Genomic DNA, 26,322 nt, shown 5'->3' with positions numbered 1-26,322 from the left:
TCAAAGACCAGCCGCAGATCCCCGCGGCTGCGATCAGGGAGATTTGAAATGCCGTGTGAGCCCAGTCCGCCGGCCACCGCAGTTTGTCGGCCAGCTCGCGGTCTGATCGGCTTCTTGCCACCCCCACGCCCACCGATCGCATCGTCGCCGTCGCCCCATCGAGCCGCTCGTCCGTCGCTCGTCTTGCTCTCTCATCTTGCCGCCGTCTGGCCTCTTGCTGCGCGATTACAAGTCTTGCATCGCTGTTTGCACCCGCCCGCCCGTCCCCGGTTCCAGCGACAGCAACGTCGGGCCTCGCTTCACCTCTTCGCTTCGTTCTGGAGATCCTTTATCCTCAGCCAGCCAGCTGCCCGGGATCGCCTTCTGGACCTGAATCGCCTGGCCCTCTGGCCCTGCTGCCTCTACTGATTGCCCAACATGTCGTCGGGTGCCTACGATGATGTCCCCATCTTCCCCTCGACGCTCTACCCGCCCTCCGAGCTCACGTTCGCTTCGGTTCTTCCGTCGGCCCACGCGGTCCTGGAGGGTCTCTGCGCAAGCCCCGAGGGATGGGTATGTGGCTGCTGCAGGCTCGGTCCAAGCAGCCGACGGCGCTACCACCGCCCGAATCCATAACCGCCACACACGCTGGTCTGTTCATCGGGGCGCATTGGGTCTTGTGTGGCCATTGCTGACCGTTGCTATGGCTCCTCGCTCTTCCAAACCGTCTTCGCCATCAGGGTCCGTGGAGCGAGAGCCGTCTTCTGGACTTTACACCATGCTTCGAGAACGCGTGAGTCGTCGATGCAATCCGGCATCTGCGATATGAACATATGCGGATGGTCCACGTAGCAGATGATGCATATGCCGTTGCGTATGGCGCACATGTCCCCTTCAATATCGCTTGCGGTGCCAGAGGCACCGGTCGTATCGACTCCGTCTCACCCGGTTCACTGTCTCGATGCCCTGGTTGTGTGCATACAGGGTTCTGTTGACTATTCCCAACCTATTCCTGCTTGCCTTTGGAATTCCGAGGCTTGTTGGTCTCCTGAGCACCCCTTCTCCGTCTGTTCCGCGCGGAAGGATTTACCAGTCCAAGATGGTTGGTATCCGCCGGACCCGCCTCTGACCGAGCGCTTCGGGCGGAGCTGTCGATACTGTGCGCAAGGCGCCTTCGTCGCCGAGTTTGCCTTGGAGACGCTCGCAGTATCCCGATGAGATTCGGGTTGGGCTCCGTTGTGGCGGCTGCCGATACTGCTGCATTCGTCCGGTCTTTGGATGCTCACTGACTTTCGCTGTGCCTCGCCTACCTTGATAGCTGCTTGGCTTCCTGGCTCTGTTGATCTCGATTTTCGACTTTGCCTTTGTGTTTGTGAGCGGTGCATCGCAAGACGGCACTCGGATCCTCGCCGCCTCGCTCGCTGTCGTTGCCTATGGGTTTGCCCTTGGTCTGCACGAGGTCGAATACTTCAAGGCGCGCATCTCGTCCACGGTCCTGCTTCTCTTCTGGATGATGCTCGCGGTAGCTCTGTCACTCAAAATCCGAACGGATGTCCTGATCGGTGAGGATCCGGTTGTCGTGTACTCGGCAACATTCAAGCTGTTTCTGGCTGTGTCCATGTTTATCCTGGAGAACGTACCCAAGCCGGAAAACTACTACGTCTCTCTCGACGATGATCCGGTGAGATTCTTGTCCACGCAACTCGATGCGCCGTCCTGTGCTTGCGATCTGCATGCTTATTTTCATCGTTGTGCCATCCACATGCTTGTGTCCATAGAACGTTTCGCCGGAAGAGCATGCCAGCATCTTCAGCCGTATCTCGTTTCACTGGATGGACGCCTTGATGAAGCTTGGATATCGAAAGGACCTCGACATGGATGATCTCTGGAACCTGCGTCAGATCGACAGCTCTCGCACCAACTCCGATGCCTTCCAGCACGCCTGGTCCTCGGAGATGGAGCGAAAAGGGTAAGTTGCACACCAGCGCCGAGAATCCATCGGCAGTGGTGTTCCGGAGCTTGTGTCGGCCGCAGTCGTCGAAGGGGCCCTCCCCAACGACCACTGTGCGGGCTTGTCTGTGCACCTTGTCAAAGTGAATTCCCTAGGTGACCTTTCGATCGGATCTGGGCTAACGAGTCGACACTCCATTTCAGCCCATCGCTGCTGCGAGTCCTGCTGCGAGTCTACGGCCCAACCTTTGCCTCGGCTGCGTTGTTCAAATTCATTTTCGATATCCTGCAGTTTGTCCAGCCTCAGTTCCTCAAAATGATTGTGAGTGCATGTCTTTGTGCCTGTCGCAGTCTCCCGGTTGTGCAAGCGGAGAGTCCGTGTTGCCTCATGGCTTACCCTCGACGACATTCGCAGCTTCAATTCGCCGGCAGCTGGGACCACCCATCCGAAGCGAGCCCGCCCCAACCTCTGTATCGCGGCGTTTCGATTGCATGTACGTAGATAAATCATAGCTTGCATCGTTGATTTGTCGCTCCTGGCTCCGCCATCTCCCACCGCCACTGTCGCAGCGTATCAGTGGCTCTAGCATCCTCGCATCCGTCGTCGAGCACCGCGGTGGTCCGGTTGAATAGCTCGGTCATTCCGCAAGTCTGATATCGGTCGCTCACGCTCTTTCCGATGCGGGTGTGTCCCAGTGCTTATCTTTGGTGGCGCCCTGATTCAAACGGCTGTGCTGCATCAATACTTTCACATTTGCCTTATGACGGGCATGAGGGTAAGCGAACCAGGAATCTCGGCTGTTGACCAACTGACCGTCAGATACTTCCGGGCAGCGATTCCCGTGTCAGAGAATGTCCTCGTTGGTGGTGTTGTGGAGCCATGCTAACAAAGCACAACTACTTGCTTTCTAGCTGAGAGCAGCCCTGGTCACTGCTGTCTATCAGAAGGCCCTGAGGCTCTCCAACAAGAGCCGCCAAGGTTCCACTGTTGGTGAAATCGGTATGTTCCGCGGTGGCGCAAACCCTGGCTTCCTTTGGCCGGTTGCTGGATCGGAGTTGTACATGGTGCTGGGAACGGCGCAGCCTGGTTTATCGTTGGTGCAATCGCTGGCCACTAAATCAATGATGGTACTTGGTTCAGTCAATCTTATGGCCGTGGACAGCTCGGTAAGTGCCATCGCCTGGCTTGAGTTTATACAGCCCGACTCGCCGCCTTCCTTGAATCCAGCAGGACCATATTGGGCATGATCATGGCTCATCTGCTAATGCTCCGTGTTTCCGTCAGCGTCTCATGGATAATTGGTAAGTCACGAAGCGGCTTGCCTTGGGAGCTCCCTGTCGATAAATGCATCACATTACCTAACAGCCAACTTGTCCGCATTCGCATGGCACGAAAACAACAGCCAGTATCTGCACATCCTGGTACGCCCATTGTCCATGTTTACGCTTTCGTTCGACCAGTGCGTGTCCCAGATGTCGCACGTGCGCCGATACTGATGCCATCCCTCGTTGGCAGTGGTCCGGTCCTTTTCAGATCTCGCTGGCACTTTATTTCCTCTACGACACCCTCGGTCCCTCCATCTTTGTCGGTGTATCGATCATGGTATGATCTTGCGATACGCACTTGACGATCAGATACCTGTCTCCCGCAGGAAGCGTGGTTGCTAACAGAAATGCGCCATGACTCACCATGGCAAGATGCCTTTGTCGCCGCCTGCCTGTATCTCGTGTTCCTTCAGCTGGCATACCACTCACCCATAACTGCCGCATTTTCTCCGCCTCTCGGACATGCTGCTATCCTATGCACGTGCCATCATGCAGCTCATCATGATTCCCATCAACGCCTACCTTGCCAGCAAGAGCCGCGCACTGAATAAGGTTCAGATGAAGAACAAGGACAGTCGCACCAAGATGATGGTAAGGCGCAGACGGACGCGGCCTCAATTCGATGCGATGCTGCTTTGGCACAGTTGCTCTGACTGCCCCGCTGCCATTTGACAGGACGAGCTTTTGAACGGCATCAAAGTCATCAAACTCTATGCCTGGGAGAAATCGTTCCTCAAAAAGATCTACGAAGTCCGCGAGCGCGAGTTGCTGACACTCCGAAAGATGGGCTACCTGTCGTCGGCACAGAGGTGGGTTTAGCTCTGTAGACTCTAGCCCTGTGGTGCCGCATGTCGATCCGGCGTCTGTTAGCCGTTCTCATGATACGACACAATCCGGCTGAATGCGCTCATCTCCGTTTGCTTCTGGCACTGATGATGGTCTTGTCCCTCGGTCACCTTCATTGTGGATCAGCTTCACCTGGTCGTGTACACCTTTTTTGGTGTCGCTGACGAGTTTCTGGATGTACACGATCGTGTCTGGACAAACTTTGACTTCTGAAAAAGGTGCGGTAGTATGTCTGTCGGTCCGTCTTTCGCTCTGGATCGTCTGTTGATTACACATTCAAGCAATCGCTGATCGCAATGTGCCTCCTTTTAGTGTTCGTGGCTCTGTCGCTGTTCAATCTGCTGCAGTTTCCGCTCAGCGTGTTCCCCAACGTGATCAGTGCTACGATCGATGCCTCAGTGTCGTTCTACCGTCTCTATCACTTCTTCACAAGCGAGGTACGGTGCCTTGAGACGACGTCGTCGGTCCGGAGCACGGAAAGGCGTCGCAATCTGTGCGGAGCATACCGATCGTTGAAAATCTGCGCGAGCGAATTGGGGTCGGTTAGACTGCGCGCCGCTAGTCTCCCCGACTGATCCGTCGTAAATTGGATTAATAGGAGCTGGACAAAACGGCCGTTCTGCACGAGTCTATGACCGTCGCCTCCGCAAAGCCAGACCACCGAAACCGACTCATTGTCGACAACGGCACCTTTCGCTGGGACAGGCCAGAGAGCAGCTCCACCACCGAGACCGAGGCCATTCTGTCTGAAATCAACTTTTCGCTTGATGAGGGTCAGCTGATGGCCGTCGTTGGCCGGTGCGTTTTCCCATTCGACCCAGTACATGCAAAGCGAGCGCTGCAGGAGCCATCACATGCAGTGCTTTGTCACTAGCACTTGTAATGCGTCGACTAATGCCATTCCAAACGCCCCCCCCCCACGATACCATCAGCGTGGGAGACGGAAAGAGCTCGCTGCTCTCTGCAATTCTCGGAGAAATGTACAAGGACAGCGGCCTTGTGCGCGTCCGTGGCAACGTTGCATATGTGCCCCAGAACGGTAAGTTCCCACTCCCGTCCAGCTGCCATGTATTCTGATCCGCCGTGACCACTCTGATCGAGTATATCCACGACCTTTCAGCTTGGATTATGAACGCAACCGTACGAGACAACATCCTCTTTGGCAACCCTTACAATCCCCAGTTCTACAAAGGCAAGTTTCACAGTCGGTCGCATTGTCTGTAGAGAGCTGCAGTACTGACTCTTTCTCTCTCTCGATCCCGATAGAGGTTATCGCTGCCTGTGGTTTGAAGCCCGATCTTGAGATTCTGACCGCCGGAGACCTGACCGAGATTGGCGAGAGAGGCATCAATCTCAGCGGTGGCCAGGTTGGTTCCCTGATCCGTCTATCATGGCTCAAACTGCTCGTCTGCATATTAGATAAAGCCGCCCTCCCGATCACTGATTAACTGTGCGATGTATCCCTGAAATTTGCAGAAACAACGCATTTCGCTTGGTAAGTTGTTTGCGGACAGTTTCGGTCGCCCTGGCTTGCCACATCCCAAGCTCACCATTTTTCTGCCCTTCATCGTTGCATTCGGCTTCAACAGCCCGCGCCGTCTATTCGCGTGCCGATATCTATCTCCTGGGTAAGTCGCCGGGTGGCAGCAGTGTCGTGTGGCTCTCGATTTCGGTTGGTGGCTGTCTGTTGGCTGGTCTTGCCATGTCGTGCGCGAACTGATCATCGCATCTATCCATCGCCGCACCACTGTCGATGCATTTTTGTCATCGCTCTGCTTGATAAACCCATACATTCACCACCAACAGACGATCCGCTCTCGGCTGTGGATGCCCACGTGGGCCGGCATATCTTTGACCACGTTGTTGGTCCACACGGAATCCTCAAGGACAAGGCTCGACTCTTTGTCACGCATGGTACGGGCTCTCCGTCCGGGTCTGGATGCGGCTGGCTCGGCGCTCCGATATATCTGTGCTCGCGCGGTACTGATCCGTCCCTCCTCTCGTCGCCCCAGGTATCCACTTTTTGCCCAGTGCTAATGTCGTGATGATGCTATCCAAGGGACGCATTCTCGAAATGGGCACCTACGCCGAGCTGATGAACAAGCAGGGTGCCATGTTCAATCTCATGAAGGAGTACGGCAAGCGGCGAGAGGATACCAAGCACGAGCCCAAAGCCACTCTCGAAGCGAACAAAGGGCCCGAGGCCCTTGCGGCTGCACGGAAGGAATCTGTGCCTCAGGTCCCCGTTGCCCCCGTTGCCCCCGTTGTTGTGGCCGAGAAGGCCGCCCGTCCAGCGAATGCACAGCTAATCTCGAAGGAGGAAAGCGCCAAGGGCTCTGTCTCGTGGGAAGTCTACAAAACCTACGCCGAGAGCTGCACCTGGACGACTTTGGGCATGTACTTGGTTCTTGCGATCATCGGACAAGGCTTGAGCGTTGGGCAAAACGTGTTCCTTGCAGACTGGGCCCGGAGCAACGATGCCAAGAGAGGGGAGGGCCAGTCCGGCAACGACGACCTTCTCTTCCGGCTGGGCATATACGGCGCTCTCGGCGCTCTATTCTCGCTGACGACCGTTGGCCAGGTCATTTTCGTCTGGGTATACTGCGCTATCCAGTAAGTAGCGGCTCCGGCATCGGGTCCTGTCTCCGGAGCTCTGGGCAACGCCGGTGCATCAGAGCTAACGCATTCGTTTGATACTAGTTCGGCTCGCAAGCTTCACAAGGAAATGCTCGAAAACGTGATTGCGTGTGTATCTGCGTGCCTGGCGCCCAAGCGGGAGCAGCATGGGAATCGTTCTGCATGCGTGCATGTTTAATCGCCATCCAATCGACCACAACGCAGCGACCAGCGAGCGCTAGTTCACTGATTTTGTTTTGATCCGCGCGACTGACGTGGGCTCTTGGTTTCTCATCTTGGATAGTCTTCCTCAGTCGTTTTTTGATACAACGCCGCTCGGTAAGCACGAAGGCCACGCAGCCGTCGGTGCACGTTTGGCTTTGGGGGCTTGAAACCAGCCACTGACCGGCCCGATGGCCCTGCACAGGACGCATCCTCAACCGCTTCAGCAAGGACCAGTACACGGTCGACGAGGTGCTACCACGATCTTTCCAAGGCTATCTCCGAACCCTGTTTGTTGTGCTTTCGGTCCTTTTGATCAACAGCATCGGCTCTCCGCTCTTCCTGGCCTTTGTAATCCCTCTGGGTAAGCATCGCAGCCTTTCTGCGGCGATTCTCCGGGGTTGTCGATAGCTGGCTGTTACCAACCCTTTGTGTGCGGGGCTCTCGGCTTGCTGGTGTGGCTGTCAATGTCTGAATGTCTGAATGTCTGAATGGAATCTAGTCACCTTTGGGTCGCCACTGACTGCTCCACACGGCTGTGCCAGGCTTCCTCTACTTGTACTTTCAGCGCTTTTACCTCAGCACATCGCGCGAGCTCAAGCGACTGGACTCGTCGTCCCGGTCTCCGATCTACACCCACTTCCAAGAAACTCTTGGTGGCGTGACTTCGATCCGCGCATACTCACAGGAAACGCGATTCATCCACACCAACGAGGATCGCCTGGACTTCAATCAGCGGGCATACTATCCCAGCGTCAGCTCCAACCGCTGGCTCGCCGTTCGTCTCGAGTGCATTGGCTCTCTGGTCGTATTCAGCTCCGCGCTGTTCTCGGTTCTGTCGGTGCTTGTATTTGGAACCGTCTCAGCCAGGTGAGTCGCAAGTGGGATACTAGGTGTGGTGCGGGCCAGGCAATCGGTTTGAGGCGCCACCAATGCTGGAACCATGGACCGTTTGGCGGCAGCGCGTTCTCAGGATGCTATCGAGCGCACGGATCGTATAACCAAACCACATGCATCGCTTTGCGCACCGCGTTTGCGATCCCATCCACTCTCCACTCCACAGTCTTGTGGGCCTTACCCTCACCTATGCCATGACGTAAGTCGATGAATCAGAGCTAGCTTGTGGCTGTCCCGCGCGATCCTTGCTTCGACCAGGGTCGACTGCATGCTGACCCGGTTGTTGCCCTACGCGCTGGTCCGTAGTGTCACCCAAACGCTGAACTGGATGGTCAGACAATCCTGTGAAATTGAGTCCAATATCGTGTCTGGTAAGTGTTAGCGAGGTGGCTGTCGGGCGTTGCAGCTCGTTCACCTATTCCCGCCCTCGGATTGCTGTCGGCGCGCTGCCGGATCGCCCAACTGAAGACTGTCCACCCTTCAATGCCTGTCGGGACTCCAGTCGAGCGGATCAAGGAGTATATTGATGTTGCTCGAGAGGCGCCTTACGAGATCCCCGAGCACCAGCCACCCGCCAGCTGGCCACGCCACGGAGCGATCGAGTTCAAGAACTACAGCACTCGGTATCGCCCAGGTCTTGATCTTGTACTCAAGGTAGGCGCATCGTGTGCCGATCCCCGCCGCATCGAACTCGACTGGCCAGAACCCTGACATTACATGCGCGGTGCGGCTCACTCCTACCCTCACCATCCGCACAGAACTTGAGCTTCAACGTCCGTCCCAAAGAAAAAATCGGAATCGTCGGACGAACCGGCGCCGGCAAGAGCTCGCTGACGCTGTCTCTGTTCCGCATCATCGAGGCCAGCTCGGGCACAATCGCCATTGACGGCATTGACATCTCTGCCATTGGCCTCTTCGACCTGCGATCGAAAATCACCGTGATCCCCCAGGATCCTGTGCTGTTTTCGGGCACCATCCGAGACAACCTCGATCCCTTTGGCCAGTTCTCGGACGACCAAATCTGGCGCGCGCTCGAGAGCTCGAGCCTCTCGGGTCATGTCGCGAGCCTCGAAGCCAAGCTCATGAGTCCAGTTCTTCCTGGTAGGTCTAAGTCGGATCCAGGCTGGGGCAATGGTGGTTGTTCGTTGTGCCAGCTTCTCACCAGAGGCTACTTTGCCCTTTTGCGTCCCATTCGTGCAATGCCACTTGCTTCGGGCCGCACCGATGCGCCAGGCGGAGAGAACTTTAGTGTCGGACAAAGACAGCTGATATGTCTTGCCAGAGCTCTGCTGAGGAAGAGCAGCATCCTCGTTCTTGATGAAGCGACGGCTGCGATTGACGTTGAGACAGGTAGGCGCCGTCGGCATTTCACTGCGCGCCACATCGACGAACCTATACATTCTACTTGAGACGCTTATGCTGCTTGCTGGTCTCTCATGATACCACGGACTCTACCCTTTGCTCGTACATCGTCCCCGGCCACAGACAACACGATCCAGAAAACCATTCGCGCAGAGTTTTCCAAGTGCACCATCTTGACCATTGCCCACCGCATCAACACCGTCATGGACAGCGACCGGTGAGTCCGCTCTGCCTCGATCGTTCACCAATCTGAGACCACCGGGCTGCACGCACTTCGCAGATCTATAGCGATGTGATCTGGCCAAAGTGCTCGAAGCAGTATCTCTTACCACCGGTGCTCGCCCATGCTCTGTCTTTGTCCAGCATCATGGTTCTAGACCGCGGCCAGATCGTCGAATTCGACAGCCCCAAGACCCTTCTCCAGAACAAAAAGTCTGTATTCTACAGCCTTGCGCGTGAAGCAGGTCAAGCACACTAGTCCGCTTTCCAACCGCCACTCGACAGAAGCTCATTGCGATCGCCGTTAGGCCATGTCACCGATACGATTACTCTGATAGAGCAACCAATACACAGCTTCCAAAGGACCCAACATTTCTGCGGCCGATCTCAGGAGAGACAGCCGACTTGGCTGTTGGCGTTGCCCTGTAATCAGAAAGATGATTGTGAGCTGAGACTCGGTGGGACGAGGTGCTCGGAATCCGATCCTTGGCCACAACCGCTGCTGCAGTCGTCGCTCTGCCGGTCGAATGATCAGCAGGACTCTTACCCATGGAACTTCGCCAGCCCATCTGTCGGCAGCGGCCTTGTCTTCCGGGTTCTTCCAGCCCGTAGACGACTCGGCAACATCGCCATAGAGATCCTGCAGCATCACGCGCATGATGCGCTCGAGCTCAGGGAACTCGTTGTTGGGTGTCATGGGCGGGGGCGCATCGAGCGAAGCCGTAGCCGTCTGAAGGCGACCGCCGCGGCGCTTGGTCGGGGAAATCGGCTGGAGGTTCGGCTTTGAGCAGCATGCCTCGATAACCTCATCGAGGATCCAGTTGCGCAGGGTATAGCGCGGATTGACTTGGCGCATCCGCTTCATGCGATGGATGTCCTCCATGTCCATGCTCCCGACGCTCTTCCCGCCGGCCGTATCCGGGCCCTCCTCAACGAGTCGGCTCTGATACAAGCGGGCCCATTCTTTCCAGCGATCCACAATCTCATTGATCGAAGGGATGCCATCGTTCGAATCCAGACTGGTCCGGTCGGCAGCACCATTTGCTTCGGTTTGCGGGCTGTCAGGACCGTCGGGCCCATCGAGACTATCCGCGATTTGCTGTAAGGCTTCTGGGGGAGTGGTTTTTGTGAACGGAGCAAGCTCCGATGCTGCCGCACTTGTTTCCGTCATCCTGGTCGCTGGCCGAGTTTGCTGGGCAGTCGCTGGCTGGCTGGCGCCACTCATGCTGGCTGCCATCGCCGATTGCGGCACTGACGGCGTCTGCCGAGGCTCGCCCGTCTTCATGACCATCCTCTGCTTTTGCGCCGAGTTGATCAGTAGCAGCAGTGGCGGCGTCTTGATTCCGACTCTCCAGTTATTGCTCTCTGGGTCATATGTCGTTTGAGTTCTCATGGCGGCCTCGTTGGTCCGGAAGGAGCACAGGGCCCGAAAGAAATGGGTATAGTCGCATGCTGTGTCTGCGAGCAGGGCCAGGAGCGGCGCCACAAGAACTTCCATATCGTCCTTCCTGGCCGTCCGAAGCCCAAGCTTCTGCAGAGCACAAAGGATGTGAGCCAGAGCCAGAGCCAGAGCCAGAGCAGCATCGACGCTCGGCACATTCGCATCATGGGCAACTCGCTTCCCTGGCTCCTCGCTACCGGAAAACGAGGGCACACTCACCTTCCTCATTAGAGCCACATACGTCTCAAAGAACGCCGGCTCAAACTCTCTGAGGAGCTCGCGGACGACTTCTTCTCCTTTGACGCAAAAGTCATATTCGCTGTCATAGCTCTTGACACCCCGCATTCTTTGCCGTTCAATCCAGTCGGCATAGTCTTCTCGGCTCACGATGAGCTCCACAAAAGTACGCCCCAGCTTGGTGAGGTTCCAGAGCATGATGCGAGGCTGGCGCTCGAACCTGTATCGGCCGATGCGGTCTGAGCAGAGCAGAGCAAACACCAGCCGTCCAGCGACAGTTTTGATCAGCCAAAGCCAGCGAGCGAGTGGGTGCAAAGGGGAAACAGGTGCAAAACGAAACAGGTGCAGCGAATAGACGGCAGATACGATTTCTGAGGGGTAGCAGAGATACGCTTCGACTATTGTTCGAGATGAATCGCTCACCGGAAGAGTTGCAGACCCAGAATGGGTCGTAGCTGTCCATGAATCCCTGATTGCGTTCGTCGAGAGGAAAGCGGAGTGAGCGAGGGACCGAGTTTGGGTGCGCCGGCGCTTTGCTAGCGAATGATGTCCATTCATCCATCGGAGACGTTTGCATTGTTTGACAGGTTTACCCTCTCACACAGGACTTACAAACGGCCCATAGTCCATCGTGAACCCAGCCACGGACATGTTATCCTACGAGCGACAAGCGACACAAGGGCTGGTTCAGCAGTTGTATCTGGCTCTGCCTATCTGGTGCTGCCAAAAGCCGCCGCTTGAGCAACTCGCTGTCCTCCCAGGAAACCAAACAGACCATTCGACTGCACACAACGCTGCCCGACAGCACTCCGCTTGGGTCCGAAACGCAGGAACTCACCGTATTCATCACTCCGTGGCAGAATCCCACGGCCTGCCATGATGCTACGAGGATCGCAGACCTATGCACAATCTCGCGAAACAATCGAGCATACTTGTTGAGCTCGACCTCGATCTTGACGGTGTTCTGCAGAGCGGGATTCTTGGATTTTGTGACGCTGGCCTGCTTCTGGTTGGTGGTGCTCATCCGGACTGAGGTTCGGATGCTCAGCCGCTGCTTCGAGTCGATGATCGAGCTCTCTGGGCCTTCCCCATTGTCTTCATCGGGTCGGATGACATACGGGAAGATGTGCCTGATGAGGTGGTCGGCCAGATTCCGGATGCGCTCCTTCTCGGCCCGGTACCAGAAGAGCTCAAAGCTCCCGAAGCGCACCCATGTTGGACAGAGCCGCCCGAGGACTCCGGAGGCCTCCATCTTCTCCCTGTATACGGGGCGGGTGCCCCCGAGTATGTAGAGAGACCGAGTCGTCGGAATGCTGAGGGCGGCCATGAACTCGCTGCCCAGGAATTCACGCAAACTGCTGCGGAGAGTGGCATATCCGTCGCCAAAGCGGGACATGGGGGTCTTGCCGATGCCCTTGATGTTGAGTTCCCACGTCTCGCCTTCGGAGTTGACAATGTCGCCGACCGAGCAGGCACGGCCGTCTCCGAGCTGCCCCGCATAGATGCCGTATTGGTGGCCGCCGTAGACATGTGCCCACGGGCGGGTGTTGTATTCGGTCGTGAACGGCCGTGCCATCGACATGGAGTCGAGCGAGTCTCGCCGACACAGATCGCGTGAGTCAACCTCGAGAAGAGCCGCTGCCGACTCGGACACTGCAATCAGAATAGGGTTCGCCAGCGGCTCTGGGGTGATGTACGTATAGGTTGCGTTGTTGACGGTCCGCGGAAGGACTGCCGCCGCACCTGGTCCAGCGTCGCCCTTGGAGACGGAGATCTCCTTGGACTCTCGAAAATGCGCCAGCTCGGGCTGTTCGGCCTCGATTCCGCCTGGCGTGCTGCCTTGGCCCCCAGCAGAGCTACTCGCCCATGAGCTGGACGAGGAGTCGCCGGCCGTGTCTTCGGTGAGAGAGGCGCTGAAGATGACCTCCGAAAGCCGCTTCAACTTGACCTTTGCCAGACCGACCTTGGACATGGGGTCTGAAGGAGAAGGTTGAGAGGTGGGTGCTGTTGGGTGCTGTTGGATGTGTGGAGCAACACCGTGACCAAATGTCCGTCGACGCTATCAATCGGGCAAACTCGATGCAGGGCTCAAAGTAGTTGACCTCGAGACCAGCAACCCATATGCCACCTTGGATGGCTCCCGGAAACTGTCCGGAATGGCATCAACTTAGGCGCCTGCCTCCGATATGACAATGCCGAGCTGGACCATTGGCGTTGTTTGAGGCTGTTCGCCCGTCTGGCTCATCATCTCTCGCTGGCAGAAGCGACTGCCTCGCATCCGGGGGTGATGTGATTGGGCTCTGGTTTCAGGGGCAGCACCGGGCAGTCCCAATCACCGAAGCTCCAGCAGATGCTTCCGAACAATGTCCCTCGACAATGTGGAGCGATTGGGGGTGTTGTTTGTGGTCTGGGAGGTGCCGCACACATCCTCTCGCCGGGACAGGGCAATGGACATGGCATGTCTCAGTCTGGCCAGTTGCGTGGTGTCGGTCCAGGTGAGCCCTGGCCAAGAGCTCAGTCTCCTGGGTGCGATTGGTGATGCACCATGGCCCATCAATGCCGCCAACGCAATCAGAACCACTGTCAAGACATACAACTCATCAGTACAGCACCTGTATTCAAGGCAATGCGGAGGGCTGCCGACAACAGCGGCGATGGGCTAATGGCTTCTCACTGAGGAGCTGCTCGACACTCGTGTGTCAAGCCTTCCTCGTCCCAGCTGGGCATAGTTCTTGGGTGAGAGGCCTCCCACGACAGAGTCAAGGCATGTCAGCGAGGCCATGTTCGCGACATGCGCATGCTTCGCCCGCTGCGATCATGAAGCTTGGTCGACTCGCTCGTGGTCGTCATTGTGTGCAACTGGGTCGCCGAGGGGATCATTCTCTGCCGCCGTGGATGCAGATGCTTGTTGACCACCATTTGTGCATTCATCAACTTTGCCTTGATCGCTGCCTTGGCCGCCGCTTGCATTCGCCGCTTCATTTCGAGTTGATTCAACCACCCGTATCATCCCCATGTCGATGCCTTCTGAGTTCACTTTCGACTCTGTAGACATTGACAGAGAAATTGCAAATTCCAGTTCGACAGCGTCGAGCTGTTCCTTGGCCATGAGGAGGTAGGGATGGTCGGGAGTCGAGGTCGTAAAAATGTCGATAGCTTCACTGAGGCGCTCGCAGGCCACGTCATATCGCTGATTTGATGCGTCGATTCTGGCCAGACCACACAAGCATCTCGCGACAATAGGGTGGATGCGAGATTTTATGGTCACTGTGACCGCTTCTATCGACTCGATATAGAAGATGATGGCATTGTTCTCCTCGCCCAGAGCACTGTGGAGGTCACCGAAGGCTCGAAGAATCATAGGAGCCTCCAGGTCCGCTGGGAAGCCGTCGAGCATTCCGCGTGCCCGGTGGAGGTGTGCAGCAGCTTCGTCATAGCGCTTGAGATACAGCAGATCCTCGGCGCACCCGCGCATGAAATCGGCAGTGGCATGTTTGAAGTGCTCTCCATTCAACTCGCCGATTGCGAGTGCCTGTTGGTGATAGTCCAACGCTATGTCATACTCACCGGCGAGGTGATGAAGCCAGGCAAACTCATCAAGCACACAGGCGACTGTTGTGCTAGGCTGGGAGCCATACAGAGCTCTCAACATGTCCAGCGCAGACTGGAGATGGATGCGGGCTTCATCGATTTTGCCGAGACATCTCAGCGCGAAGCCAAGGTGGAGATGGCAACTCGGAATATCCTCTGGTGACAGGGTCTGACACTTCGTTATGATAGCAAGGGCTTCCCGGTAAAGCTGGAGCGATTTCTCGTACTTGCCTCGGAGGCTGTCGATCGAGGAGAGTCTTCTGAGCAACAATGAAATTTTGTAGTGCTCTCTTGATCCATAGCACTTGGTAAAGATATCCAGCGACTCTTCAAAGCACCAGTAGGCTTCATCGAGCTGGTCCTTTGCCCGTAGTGCGACTCCCATATGCTCGAGTTTCTCGCCCACATCCGGATGCACACGCGTTCCGTGAATTGACTCGCTGATGTCGATGGACTCTTGAAAGTGCCTTTGTGCGTCTGGGAGTCTCAGGTGACTCTCTATCGAGGCTATTGTCGAGAGCTTGGCGGCGATCTCGACACGGTTTGCGGTTTTGTCGATGCGGGTGTAGAGACTTACAGCCTCCCCATAGTGCTGAAGCGCCTCTTCATACCGACAGCGAGCAACGGCAGCAGAGCCCATGAACCCGTAAATCGAAGCGATCTCGGTGTGTTCCCGGGTTCCGTAATACTCAGTAAGAATATCCATTGCCGTTTGAAAGTGCTCTAGCGACTCTTCTGCTCGCTTCTGTTGGAGGATCGATAAACCGATGCGGGAATGGGCTTGTCCGATGATTTCACGGGCGCTGGGTCTACGCATTTGCTGAGCCAAACGGAGGACTTCTTGGAAGTTCAGCAAGGCCGATGGGTATCGACCCGCAGTAAACTCTGCCTGAGCGAGGTCGCTGAAAGTGCGGTATTTCGCCCAGAGGGCCGACTCTTCCTCGTTCTTCTTGCACTGATCGGCCTGATCGATAAAGCCTTTGATCGACACGATATTGGATTCATCGCCACCTTTGTGGATTTTGAGTTGAATTCGAAGGGCCTCCTTCAAGAAATGCAGGGCATCGGCATACCTTTTCTTGTTCATGTGCATCAACCCCATCAGTTTATAGAGCCATGCAATCTTGTCGTGTTCTTCAACCCAGTAGATTTGGAGGAACAGATCCAGGGCTTCCTGGAAGTATTTTTGTACATCATCAAATCGGTCAAGGTGGTAGCTTACACTCATCAGCCGGGTTAGCGTCTCCGAAGCTTGAGCCGGCATTTTCCCCCCGTTGAGCTTGATGTAGGTCTCACGTGCCTCTTCAAGGTTCGACTTGGCATCGTCAAAGCGACCCAGTCGCTCGAGAATATGCCCAATATGGCACAGCAGATGGGCCACGTTGGAGTGTATTCGCGTGTTGAGCACCTTCGTGACTATCTCCAATGACTCTTGATAGTAACGCAGGGAATCTTCACAGCGTTGCTCGACAGAAGCAATCACCGCCAAATGGTGTTTCAGGACCGAGACGGATTCGCTCGGACGAGCACCGTAGATCTGAGCCGCAAGATCGATGGCTTCTTGGTAGAGTGCTGCCGCCTCGGTCAAGCGACCCCTGAATTTTTCAATGTCTCCCAGTGACAGCAAACCCGTCAAAATAGCCGAGTGAGCCTTGTTTCCGTGGATCTTGGTTCCCTTTCTGATCGAGGACTGGTAGTAGTGTTTGGCTTTGTCATAGAGCTGCCGATCTTTTGACAGCCGAGCAGCTCGAAGTTCGAACTGGTGATGCCACACCTGCCCGTAGTTCTCGGGGATAACGTTGGAAATATACTCGTCAAGGTGTCCACTCAACGAAAACCGCTTTGCCTTGGGAGGATCGACGATGAGAGGCAGTGACGGAGGCACAGTATCGTGATATATGTTGGATAGGGGATCTGCCGAGTCCGGAACAATAACTAACGCCATGAGGACATTGCCGACAGCATCTTGGCACTCGGAGACGCGCAGATCCTCGCGATTCTGAGCGATACATCGAGCGGCTGCCTGAACGAGTGGGTGTGCGGAGTAGAGGTCGGTTCCGCTGCGACTGAGCATTCCGCACTCACAGATTGCTCGAATCAGAGTCGATCCTGTATAGCGGATGAAGCGACGGCCAACGGTAAGCCTTGGGCTGCGGAAGCTATATTGCCGATTGCTCAAAGTTAGGCTCCGAGATCGGGATTTCTCTTTCGTATGCAGGACTCACCATCTTTGGACAAACCCATCGCCTTTGCGATTTGATTGATCAAATCGAGTGGAATATCGCGGGGCGCGAGCAATGACACAGCATACACGAGCCGAACGGCGTCAGCACCCTCGCTGCGCTTGAGTAGGACTGAGATGGACAGATCCACAATCACCTGGAGCAGTGACTGGAAGTCGTCGTTCTGATTGGGGCCAGTTGGCGTCTGGATTTGTTTGAGGCGTTGCTCAATTTCGGAAAGGGTGATATTGTTGTTTTCGTAGAGCCGCGAGCAGATTTCAATCGCGGGCGGATAGCCTCTAAGCAAGGCGGCGATTGCTTCGATCGATTGCTGTTGTTCAGGGTTGGCTATCATGAGTGTCTTGATGCCTTGCCCATTTAGATATGCAGACGTAATGGGGGTTTCCCAGGGTTCGATGCAAAGTGGGCATTGCTTGAAGTTATCCAGCTTGGCCCCCAAGGCAGTAAGAAAGGGGCCCTCAGGCAAGGTCGACAGTCGAGTTGTCACAACAATATCGCCGTGGAAGCCAGACTCGGCGCATCCCGAAAATGCCGAGTCAACTACTGTCATGTTGCTGACATTGTCGAGAACCAGGATGTAGCCCGTATTCTGAGAAAAGTAGGAGCAGGCGTACCGGACTACTATGTTCGGGTTGATCTTGGGGAAGAAGCAAATGAGGCTGTCGAGGAGGGTCCACTCGGTTGAGCAATCGAGCCACACAAACAAGCTATAGAGCGTCGAGTCTCCTTTGATTTCCCGCTGCAGTGATGTGAGCTGTACGCTTTTTTGATTGACTTGGCCACCCATCGTGAGTCCGAGGAACTGGCGGGCAAGGGCAGACTTGCCGATCCCAGCAACGCCCGAGATAACGGCGCGGCCGGTCAGTGTGAGGTGCCGAAGGAGATGCTCGAGATGGAGCGTATTGACTCTGTATGTCGATTGGACAAGCATGGAGAGGGGCTGGGCATCGATAACATCAAGTGCGTTGGGCCCAGGGGATGGCGGCTTGAAGCAGTGGCCGAGAATCCGATAGACAATGCGATAGGCCAGGTCGGCGCGGTAGTCACAGACCTGAATCTGGCGCAGTCTGTGGAGAACCTGCTTCAGGGGCTCACATCGGGGATGATTCGGGATGAAGAGCAGGTGGGGCTTGAAGCTGATGATGGCGTCTTGTCCGTCCTTGGTTCCCTTTGAGGCCACAGCCAAGGGAAGAACTGGAAGTTGCCAGAGTGTGTTTTTCAGGTCGAGCACCGCTTTGATCTGGTTGAAAAAGTCGTCGCTTTCGCCACGCTCGGCCTTCTGCTTCATAATATCCACCGACTCTTGGCTGATCATGATGACAAAGGCACGGCATCGTGGAAGTGCCTCGGCCCAAGAACCGGCGCCGTCGGCCAAGGAAGGGACGCTGAAAATGGTTGCGGGGCGCTGGTGGCGGCGCACAGCTGTTGCGGTCAGCAGGGCTTTCAGGGCCTCGGCGGCCTCGAGGTCGGATTGGGAACCGGCGGCGACATAAAGGTCATAGCCGGGGCCGTCGGGCAGGCGGGAGGGCGGCTGGCCGGAGGCTGGCATGCGGACGCCAAGGATTGATGAGAGCTGATGAGAGTCGATGAGAGTCGATGAGAGTCGATGAGAGTCGATGAGAGTCGATGAGGAAGAGCGACCCAACGGAGAAATCGGCGAGGCAAGGGGGACAATGTCCAAGCCGAGGCGAGCGCTGCGATTGGACGGCAAGGGGACGCGACACCGATGCTGCATTTGGAAGGTGTCGCGCTGCTGTCACGCCAGCGACCGCAGCACCCGCTCATGCCATGGACTGCGCATCTCCGCGCTGCTCTGCCAAAGCTCGTCCCGCCGACCATCTGCCGAGCCATCCACCACACCATCTGCAGAACCGTCTATCGCATCATCTGCAGAACCGTCTATCGCATCATCTGCAGAACCGTCTATCGCATCGTCCTCCCTCCCGTCTCGTCCCAGCACGCCCAGCCATGCGCATGAAGACCAAGATCACCAACCCCGCGCAGTTCGCCAGTCAGTTGCGCCCCTCTCTGTGCAGCAGATCCTCACGTCCACTCTGCTCTGGACGATGCTGATGCGCTCGTATTCTTGATCCAGGAATGGCGATGACGCTGGAAAAGATCGCAAAGACGTGGATCTTGCGCCTCACACCAAGCGACGTCTACTTTATCGTATCCCAAGCCGACGTCGACAGCGGCATTCAAGTCTGGGGCTCGATCAGCACGGTACGGCCACTCCTTCAGCTGCTGGCAGTTCTGGTATCATTGAAGAGAAGGCAGATAGGCTCGATGGATCCCTGTGGACCATGCGCCCGGCTGATCGCTGCTCCATTGGCCATTCTGGTCCCTCCCAGAGCTTCATCTTTGCAGACTACCGGATCGAAAGTGCCAACGAAAACCAGATCTTTCTTCAACTCTCTGGCGAACATCTCGTGCGGTCCCTCAAATCTGCCCAGAATGCCACCGAGATCACCATGAAGCTGGCAAAGAAGAACTCTCTCCCCGTGCTCTCGTTCCAGATCGCCAACCAGGTGCGCGGCCGCTGCCTGCATTGACCCAGCAACGAGGTCTGCGTCCTCGGACTCGAAGCCACGAATCGGGCTAACGGGCTGCTCCTTGCCTACCTTCCCCAGAGTCGAACAGGAAATTGCGTCTTGCTGGTTCAAGACATCCCTGTGCGGGTGCTGACTCCGCCCGAGGCAGAAGAGCTGAAAGAGCCCCTCGTCCCTGAGCCGCACGTACACATCATGATGCCGCCCCTCTCCAGCATCCGGACGATCGCCGAAAGAATGAAGTCCATGTCCAACTACATCACCATCTCGGCCAACATGCGCGGTGAATTTGTGCTCAAGATCGACACCGACTCGGTCGAGGTCGAGACCTCCTACCGGAACTTGATCAACCCCGAGTTTGGTACGGCATTTGCAAACTGCTTCAGAGTCCGTCCTCAGCGCGCGTTATGCCGATCCACTCGCGATGGGACATTCATGGCAGCAATCGACTCGTTCTGTGCTTAGATCCATCTCAGGTCGACTCGTCTCAGCAGCCGAGCGCAAACCGAGACCCAACCCTCTTTGCCGACGCTCGAGTCGATGCCCGCGACTTTGTCAAATTTGTGCAAAGCTATGTGGTCAATCCCACAAATGTAGTATGCTGTGAGTAGCAAGCCGAGCCAGGAGCAAGCTGTGTCCGCGGCATCGGTCGATCGAGCTCTGGGTGCTGAGCCATGGCTGCTATGCGATGCTGAGCGGTGGCTCCACCCGAGAATTGAGAGCTGGCTCTGGGGCCGTGCTGCAAAGCTGATCGACCATCTGTCGGAACAAACAGGCATCATCGAAAACAGGGGCCTGGTGTTTTACGTGAGTGCATTTGCCGTCAGCCTGACGCAAACTCTTGGCCATTGCAAGTTCTATGAGCGATTCCGGGGTGCAGCGGTATCGGCGGCTGCGAGTACCTCTTTCCTCACACAGTGCCACCGACTTGGTATTCGCCATGACGGCAACAGGTTTACGTCGGCGGCCCCAACGAGAGCCAATGCGGCAATCTGACCTACTGTAAGTGTCGCCTCGCCTGCCATACTTGTGGACGCGGATATGCCTTGGCGATGCAGTTGACTGATCTGGCCGCTCTGCCATCTGCGGATTGCCCCAATATCCGCAGACATCCCCGTGCGCTCTCTGTGATAGCCCCGTTTCCTATCGAGCCCTCTCCCGTGTCCTGTGCGCTAGTGCCCTTGCGAGCCTGCATCCCTTTTCAATGGCGGGAGCCACGGGCACTGGACCGCATCGAGCCGATCACATCGAGCGCGCCGCGCCTGCGGTGCTGTTTCTGTTTTCTTTGGCCTCTTGCCCGTCTTGGCCGATCTCTCAACATGCTCTGTCAGCCATGATCGTGCGGCGCTTTCTGGTCCTCTCAGACATCCATTCGCACATAGCCAACCTCGAGAAGGTCATCACAGCGGTGCGGCGCCTGCCGGCTGTCGAGCGGTTGGTGTGCCCCTGCCGGCCGAGCGATGTTGCCGCATCCAGACTTATCGGCAACACTCTGGCTCTGACACCGTCCCCTCGCCTGCTTGCATCGACGCAGGCCCACTCTGACCTTGGTCCTCGGCGACCTCGTCAATATCAACAACAGTACGTCATCGTACGCCACAGGCCAGCCGCGACTCCAGCAGCTCATCAGCGACGCAACTGCTCGGAGCGCCGGGCTGGCATCGATTGGCGACGCGGACGACTGGATCTTGAGGCTGCAGGAGCAGCTTGTCGAAAAGGAAAAGTCCAGTTTCGCTCAGGTCCTGGAGCGACTCGGCGACCTGGGCTCGCCAACATGCTACATTCCAGGTGAGCTGCTGCTACTGCTGCTGCATGCGGGACGCAGCCTCCTCCCTGACCGAGTCCCACTTTGGTTGACGGCTTTCGTTTCTCGTCCAGGCAATCATGATTATATCGAGCTCTTTCGTGACAAGCATCCCGAATCTGGTCCGTTGGCAACGACGGGCCCGCCATACGATATGCAAGAGAACACCGCATTCAACATCCATGGCAGGCGCGCCGATCTGGGCTCGGGCCTCTTCGTCTATGGGCTGGGAGGATCCGTTCCCGACAGACACTCTGCCGATCTCTCGGTGGTGCAGCAATACGGTATGCTGCATGACGACGCTCCGGAGCAGCACATCACCTCGCCCCGACAGACCCGTTCGTGCAAAACAGCGCTTCCCCTGACGATGTATGCGCACACAGGGTTTCCATATACCGAGGCCGAGATGGAGGAGCAGGCCGAGTCTGTCCTGTTTGGCCAGCCAGAGACGGTTTCGTTGAATGCCCAAGGCCCTCTGACCACCGAGCTGTTCCAAACCGAGCCTGCACATATCCTGGCGACCCACTGCGGGCCGGCCTCGAGCGGTGAGTGGATGCAACCCGACTGCATGCTGGCTTGGAGCTGCAAAACATTTCGACTCAAGCACATGGATGGATGGATGGATGGATGATGAATGGATGGATGAATGGATGATGAATGGATGATGAATGGATGATGAATGGATGATGAATGGATGGTAATCTCTGCTGCTTCCGGCTTTACGGACACCATCGACGCTTCAAAGGCACGACCAGCAGGCTGTTCGATCCCTCCAAGATCCAGCTCGAAACAGGCAGCACGGCTCTGCGGGGTCTGCATCTGCGAGGACAGTATCCCAATGGCTTTGGCGGGGTCCTCTGTCATCTGCACGGACATGGACATATCTCATGGGGCGTCCAGCAGATGGGCCAGACAACCGTGATTAATCCTGGGGCGCTGCAAAATGGCCGATACGGCATCGTGACCTTTGAAAAGCTGGCGACGCAGTGGCGGATCTCCAGCATTCGCCTCGAGACGGTTGCGCCATGAGAGCAAATTGCATGGTGCAAGGCGGCGAGGTGCATCCGAACTGGACCATTGCCGGATGTATCCCGGGGTCCTGAATACAATCATATTTGCACCTGGTTCGACCGAGGAGAAGGGCCGGAGTGTTTGTGGGTGCCCGGAAGGCATGCGTCCACACCTCGTCCAGAACGAAGCGGAGGCAGCTTCGGATCGATGTTGCTCCTGAAGCCACAGCCGTCTGGGATCAGGCGCGGCTGGGTTCTGTCTCGCATCATCTTCAGTCGACCCTGCTTCAACACCAGGCGAACCAAAGATTCGCTTGATCAAGGACACCTGCGGCATCGATAACTGCATCTACTGAGCTCATGGCCTCCGACGCTGCTGCCGCCCCGGTGGAGGTCCCGCGGCCATTGAAGGAAGATCCCAAGATCCGGTTCCAGATGGAGCTCGAGTTTGTGCAGTCGCTCGCCAACCCGCTCTATCTGCAATGTAAAGTGCTGCATCGAGCATCTATCGCCAAGCGCCCGCAAAGAGATCAGCCGAACGGCTCATGCTTGTGACTCGGCCGAGCCCAAGCGACACCGAGGGGTTTGGGCTGAACATCTGCATCACACCGCATCGCATTGCATCGCATTGCATCCGACACGTTGCAGATCTAGCACAGCAGCAGATGTTCCAAGACCAGGCCTTCATCAACTATTTGCGGTATCTGAAATACTGGCAGCAACCCGAGTACGCAAAATACATCGAGTAAGTCGTCCGCCGGCCTCAGTTGCATCCGCTTGACAGGGCTCGTTCAGAAATACCTCGTCTGGGGAGAGGGCGTGAGCATCCATGATATGAGACGACGCAGCTATGCCTCCTGAACGGCGGCCATTGTTTCAGACTGCCATAAGACAAAAAGCCCATCCCGTCCTCACCCATATTTTCTCTTTGGATCCTGGACGGCCCCGTCTTGCGGCCTCCTGCTCTGCGATCGGGAACCTGATGCGCCGCGATCGGGGCTGATCGATCCAGATACCCCTTCAGCCTCGAAATGCTGGAGCTGCTGCAGAACCAGCACTTCCGATCGAGTCTGGCGAGTCCCGACACTGCCCTGCTGCTGCATCAGAAGGAGTTCTTCACCTGGATGTACTACCGCCACGATCGGGAAAAGCAGCACGAGGATAGTTTGGCAGACGAAGCGCCCGAGTGGGTGCGCAAGTTCCTCAAATCGTCGTGACGGCAATCTACCGAAATGCATCTGCAGCAGCCAGAAGGCCCCATGAGGCGCTCTTCCCCCCCCCCAGAAAGCCGTCTGCATGATGGCTCCACAGCTGGTTGTGTTGTGTGCGAGCTGCTCTTGGGATGCATCCATGGGCGTGCGCTGACAATCGCATGCGCTGCGGTGCAGTCGTCCGCCGCCATGCGGATGCAATACATCAGTGCAATCACAACCACAGTCGCAATCGCATGCCGAGGCGGCAGGCCCTATCGTCCGTGCTGTACAGCAGGGCAACTCCGAGAGCGCATGCGGCGAGGGCGGGATGCTGGTCGGCCAAAGGGCCCGCCTGCTTGCCAGGGCGGAAGCAGCCATGCTCTCAACCGACGCTTGTCTCTCATCCCGTCGCTCTGCGATCCGTCGATTTTGTTCTCCATCGCCCTCCGGCAGCACTTGCGTCTCCAGCCTCCCGACTGCGGCCACCGGGCATATTCGGCCACTCCTCTTGTGCCGGCGTCAACCGCATCTGCAAATCATCTCTTTCTCATCCCCGGCCCGAGCGACCCATTCGGCAACGACCAGGGTCGTCTCTGACTCCCACCACCGCTATTCTTCTGGCCCGGCTCGAAATCCTTTGTTGCGTTGCATGTCGTCTTACACGAATCCAAACTCGCTGTTGCGCTCTGTCCTGACCTCGATGGAAAACGTCGCCGAAAGCAAGCCGCTGACCTTTCCGCTGCCGATGACGCCGGACTGGAAGGCGGCCAAAACGGACGATGTGACGCCCTTTGACCTCAACTCCAGCCCCGCGCCAATCCTCATAGGCGTGACGGGCGGCAGCTCTGCCGGCAAAGGCGAGGTCTGCGACCAAATCAAGAGCATCCTAGTCTCGAAGGGTCTCTCGCCCGAGTCGATTGTGTTCATCCGGTATGAGCAGGCGGTCTCGCGCCCATATGGAATCGGCCGATTCGCGCAAACGCCCATGCAGCATAGATCTATCCAGACAAATGGGCGGGCGGTGATCTGGCGATGGCGATCGTCGAAGCAGCGCTTCCGTCGAGTTCATGCGGTTGCCTGAGGTTGCCTGAGGTTGCTCGCAATCGGGCTCGCGTTCATTCGAGACGATAGCGCAGGATGCTTGCTTTTGCAGCGGCCGACCAAAGCTCGGGTTCAGGGCTAACAGATGAATCGGCTCGGCCACAGACAAGAGAACTTTTACAAGACATTGGTCGGCGAATGCTTGCTGTCGGCCCAGAAAGGCGACTACAACTTTGGTGAGTCTGCTCGAGGAACTGTGGGGTCACAATGGCAATCTCGTCTGGGATGGCATGAGCAATGTGAGCAATGTGGGCAATGTGGGCAATGTGGGCAATGTGGGCAATGTGGGCAATGTGGGCAATGTGTCATTCTCACGCTCTGGTGATGCAGATCATCCTGATGCCTTCGACTGGCCGCTTCTCGAGTCGGTCATCAAGGACCTGCACCAGGGACTGCCGGTCAAGCTGCCAATCTACAACTTCAAGACATACGAGAGGTGCGATGGGGCGCTGGCGCAAACGCATCCGATTCGGTGCCCATCCTTGGATCGGCTCTGATTCATGTTGTTTCGTGACATCATGTATCTGTCTTGGGAATGGACCGCCCAATGGCCTTCTCCATTACTTTCTGACGCAGCATTCACTACGTGCACCTTACTGACTGATTGCATTCGTCTTCCATTGCCTCCGAACCTGTGACTGCATTCGCCACGGCTGCACTCGCTCCCATGGCCCAGATTGCCCGAAACCACGGAGATCTCCTGTCCTAAAGTGGCCATTTTCACCGGCATTCATATGCTCTACGAACGACACATCCGCGAGGCCCTGGCCCTCAAGATCTTTGTGGATGTGGACAGCGACTTGCGCTTGGCACGGCAGGTGATTCGGGATACCGAAGACCGTCACTCGCACAAGCTCGAGACGGTGCTGCTGCACTATGTCAAATTCTCCAAGCCTGCGTTCGAGGACTTTATACTGCCCGTAAGTGGCAGAACACTCTGCATTCAGCCGATTCTATTGACCCGGCGTGGCTCCATCCAGGGTCTGAGAGAGCACTCATTCTCGCTGCAGCTTTGTCATTCCATGCTTGAGATGGGCTCAGACTGATCGACATCCTCGCATTGCTTGGGTCTATATTGCCAGTCCAAGCGCTACGCCGACATGATCATCCCACGAGGCAAAGACAACGAGGTTGCCATCCAGCTGCTGGCCTATCACATCGTCGACACCCTCCAGCAGCGGGATCGTGAGTTCAAGGAGCGCCAGAGCGAAGCCGTCTTTGGAACGACTCGAGATTCGTCGGCACACCACAGTAGCCACAACCTGAGCCCGGCCAAGAAGCGCGTGTCGACCTCGCTGAGGATGGCGTCGCTGGGCGGATCGATCGAGGACTCGTCCTTCACGGCCCTTCCCAAGTAGCGAGCGCGGGCTCTGCCGAGTCAGAAGCGCAGGGTGCGGCATGACAGAAGGCGCCAGCGGCGGCAGGGATCGGGTGGAAGCGGTCTGGGGTGGAAGTGCACGAGATGAGCGATCCGAAAATACATGGCCGCAACTATCTGCACCTGACTCGGCAGAGACCGCCCGATCGCGGAATTCCCTCACTCGCTCATGGCATTTGATCGCGGCCTTCGTTCGTTCGTTCGCTCGCTCGCACTTTCATGGTCGCAATCAGCGCCAGGGAATGCCGGGATGGCTCAGCCCATGTGTGACGCACGCGATCTGTGCGACGGCGTGCAGCACAGAGTCACACGGAGGTGGAGCGAGAGCGGCGCACCTCGCCCGGCTCAACGGCGGCAC

General features: G+C 56.8%; 7 protein-coding genes across 7 annotated transcripts; 5 read left to right on the top strand and 2 right to left on the bottom strand.

The window, feature by feature from the left end:
- The first annotated feature begins 105 nt into the window (after window positions 1–105).
- On the top strand, window positions 106–9,841 carry BJ171DRAFT_293500 (P-loop containing nucleoside triphosphate hydrolase protein). Its single transcript, XM_053106959.1, has 36 exons — window positions 106–552; window positions 720–772; window positions 964–1,081; window positions 1,298–1,660; window positions 1,758–1,948; window positions 2,134–2,251; window positions 2,345–2,423; window positions 2,626–2,705; window positions 2,842–2,929; window positions 3,071–3,096; window positions 3,215–3,231; window positions 3,333–3,351; window positions 3,446–3,532; window positions 3,751–3,846; window positions 3,931–4,064; window positions 4,228–4,319; window positions 4,414–4,538; window positions 4,700–4,899; window positions 5,034–5,140; window positions 5,222–5,293; window positions 5,368–5,468; window positions 5,578–5,596; window positions 5,691–5,729; window positions 5,908–6,015; window positions 6,114–6,714; window positions 6,802–6,846; window positions 7,022–7,056; window positions 7,145–7,303; window positions 7,485–7,809; window positions 8,003–8,035; window positions 8,143–8,207; window positions 8,339–8,490; window positions 8,595–8,937; window positions 9,070–9,186; window positions 9,322–9,415; window positions 9,562–9,841. The coding sequence occupies exons 1-36, from the start codon at window positions 418–420 to the stop codon at window positions 9,674–9,676; spliced, it is 4,551 nt and encodes a 1,516-aa protein (XP_052969312.1). The 5' UTR covers window positions 106–417; the 3' UTR covers window positions 9,677–9,841.
- BJ171DRAFT_639973 (uncharacterized protein) lies at window positions 9,562–13,067 on the bottom strand (the record flags this gene model as incomplete). The annotated part of the gene is made up of 6 exons (XM_053115755.1): window positions 9,562–9,840; window positions 9,965–10,948; window positions 11,078–11,334; window positions 11,519–11,564; window positions 11,708–11,752; window positions 11,934–13,067. The coding sequence occupies 6 exons, from the start codon at window positions 13,065–13,067 to the stop codon at window positions 9,805–9,807; spliced, it is 2,502 nt and encodes an 833-aa protein (XP_052969311.1). The 3' UTR covers window positions 9,562–9,804.
- A 624-nt stretch (window positions 13,068–13,691) lies between these two features.
- Window positions 13,692–18,557, bottom strand: BJ171DRAFT_493958 (uncharacterized protein). Its single transcript, XM_053109972.1, has 2 exons — window positions 16,912–18,557; window positions 13,692–16,795 (listed from the first exon to the last, which is right to left on the bottom strand). Exons 1-2 carry the CDS (start codon window positions 18,476–18,478, stop codon window positions 13,911–13,913), a joined length of 4,452 nt encoding a protein of 1,483 aa, XP_052969310.1. The 5' UTR covers window positions 18,479–18,557; the 3' UTR covers window positions 13,692–13,910.
- A 210-nt stretch (window positions 18,558–18,767) lies between these two features.
- BJ171DRAFT_493955 (checkpoint protein Hus1/Mec3) lies at window positions 18,768–20,777 on the top strand. The gene is made up of 8 exons (XM_053109971.1): window positions 18,768–18,940; window positions 19,025–19,152; window positions 19,281–19,457; window positions 19,560–19,839; window positions 19,944–20,081; window positions 20,254–20,285; window positions 20,432–20,480; window positions 20,587–20,777. Exons 1-8 carry the CDS (start codon window positions 18,898–18,900, stop codon window positions 20,607–20,609), a joined length of 870 nt encoding a protein of 289 aa, XP_052969309.1. The 5' UTR covers window positions 18,768–18,897; the 3' UTR covers window positions 20,610–20,777.
- BJ171DRAFT_493950 (Metallo-dependent phosphatase-like protein) lies at window positions 20,778–22,407 on the top strand. Its single transcript, XM_053109970.1, has 5 exons — window positions 20,778–20,912; window positions 21,013–21,266; window positions 21,357–21,566; window positions 21,666–21,827; window positions 22,028–22,407. The coding sequence occupies exons 1-5, from the start codon at window positions 20,812–20,814 to the stop codon at window positions 22,309–22,311; spliced, it is 1,011 nt and encodes a 336-aa protein (XP_052969308.1). The 5' UTR covers window positions 20,778–20,811; the 3' UTR covers window positions 22,312–22,407.
- A 51-nt stretch (window positions 22,408–22,458) lies between these two features.
- Window positions 22,459–23,728, top strand: BJ171DRAFT_493948 (mediator of RNA polymerase II transcription subunit 31). Its single transcript, XM_053109969.1, has 3 exons — window positions 22,459–22,776; window positions 22,941–23,037; window positions 23,305–23,728. Exons 1-3 carry the CDS (start codon window positions 22,653–22,655, stop codon window positions 23,507–23,509), a joined length of 426 nt encoding a protein of 141 aa, XP_052969307.1. The 5' UTR covers window positions 22,459–22,652; the 3' UTR covers window positions 23,510–23,728.
- Window positions 23,729–23,877: 149 nt separating this feature from the next.
- On the top strand, window positions 23,878–26,124 carry BJ171DRAFT_596803 (putative uridine-cytidine kinase-like protein). Its single transcript, XM_053114708.1, has 5 exons — window positions 23,878–24,415; window positions 24,692–24,762; window positions 24,917–25,022; window positions 25,263–25,506; window positions 25,669–26,124. Exons 1-5 carry the CDS (start codon window positions 24,135–24,137, stop codon window positions 25,942–25,944), a joined length of 978 nt encoding a protein of 325 aa, XP_052969306.1. The 5' UTR covers window positions 23,878–24,134; the 3' UTR covers window positions 25,945–26,124.
- The last annotated feature ends 198 nt before the right edge of the window (window positions 26,125–26,322 follow it).

Source organism: Polychytrium aggregatum (genome assembly GCF_025602895.1).
Source record: "Polychytrium aggregatum strain JEL109 chromosome Unknown BJ171scaffold_8, whole genome shotgun sequence".
NCBI classification, from domain to species: Eukaryota; Fungi; Chytridiomycota; class Chytridiomycetes; order Polychytriales; genus Polychytrium; species Polychytrium aggregatum.
Note: the sequence above shows the minus strand (reverse complement) of the source record. Positions and strands in the feature narration are given on the sequence as shown.

Bases quoted from the DNA above. Each gene is read 5' to 3' on its own strand.
- BJ171DRAFT_293500 (XM_053106959.1), top strand. From the start codon at position 418: ATGTCGTCGGGTGCCTACGATGATGTCCCCATCTTCCCCTCGACGCTC. The intron at 1,082-1,297 runs GTTGGTATCCGC...CTACCTTGATAG, and splicing joins GGATTTACCAGTCCAAGATG to CTGCTTGGCTTCCTGGCTCT. The intron at 2,706-2,841 runs GTAAGCGAACCA...CTTGCTTTCTAG, and splicing joins GCCTTATGACGGGCATGAGG to CTGAGAGCAGCCCTGGTCAC.
- BJ171DRAFT_596803 (XM_053114708.1), top strand. From the start codon at position 24,135: ATGTCGTCTTACACGAATCCAAACTCGCTGTTGCGCTCTGTCCTGACC. The intron at 25,023-25,262 runs GTGCGATGGGGC...CCCATGGCCCAG, and splicing joins AACTTCAAGACATACGAGAG to ATTGCCCGAAACCACGGAGA. The intron at 25,507-25,668 runs GTAAGTGGCAGA...CTATATTGCCAG, and splicing joins TCGAGGACTTTATACTGCCC to TCCAAGCGCTACGCCGACAT.
- BJ171DRAFT_493950 (XM_053109970.1), top strand. From the start codon at position 20,812: ATGATCGTGCGGCGCTTTCTGGTCCTCTCAGACATCCATTCGCACATA. The intron at 21,567-21,665 runs GTATGCTGCATG...ATGCGCACACAG, and splicing joins CTCGGTGGTGCAGCAATACG to GGTTTCCATATACCGAGGCC. The intron at 21,828-22,027 runs GTGAGTGGATGC...GACGCTTCAAAG, and splicing joins CTGCGGGCCGGCCTCGAGCG to GCACGACCAGCAGGCTGTTC.
- BJ171DRAFT_493958 (XM_053109972.1), bottom strand. From the start codon at position 18,478: ATGCCAGCCTCCGGCCAGCCGCCCTCCCGCCTGCCCGACGGCCCCGGC. The intron at 16,796-16,911 runs GTGAGTCCTGCA...TCCGCTATACAG, and splicing joins GATGGGTTTGTCCAAAGATG to GATCGACTCTGATTCGAGCA.
- BJ171DRAFT_493948 (XM_053109969.1), top strand. From the start codon at position 22,653: ATGGCCTCCGACGCTGCTGCCGCCCCGGTGGAGGTCCCGCGGCCATTG. The intron at 22,777-22,940 runs GTAAAGTGCTGC...GACACGTTGCAG, and splicing joins CAACCCGCTCTATCTGCAAT to ATCTAGCACAGCAGCAGATG. The intron at 23,038-23,304 runs GTAAGTCGTCCG...TGATCGATCCAG, and splicing joins GAGTACGCAAAATACATCGA to ATACCCCTTCAGCCTCGAAA.
- BJ171DRAFT_493955 (XM_053109971.1), top strand. From the start codon at position 18,898: ATGCGCATGAAGACCAAGATCACCAACCCCGCGCAGTTCGCCA. The intron at 20,082-20,253 runs GTGAGTAGCAAG...CGGAACAAACAG, and splicing joins TCCCACAAATGTAGTATGCT to GCATCATCGAAAACAGGGGC. The intron at 20,481-20,586 runs GTAAGTGTCGCC...CAATATCCGCAG, and splicing joins ATGCGGCAATCTGACCTACT to ACATCCCCGTGCGCTCTCTG.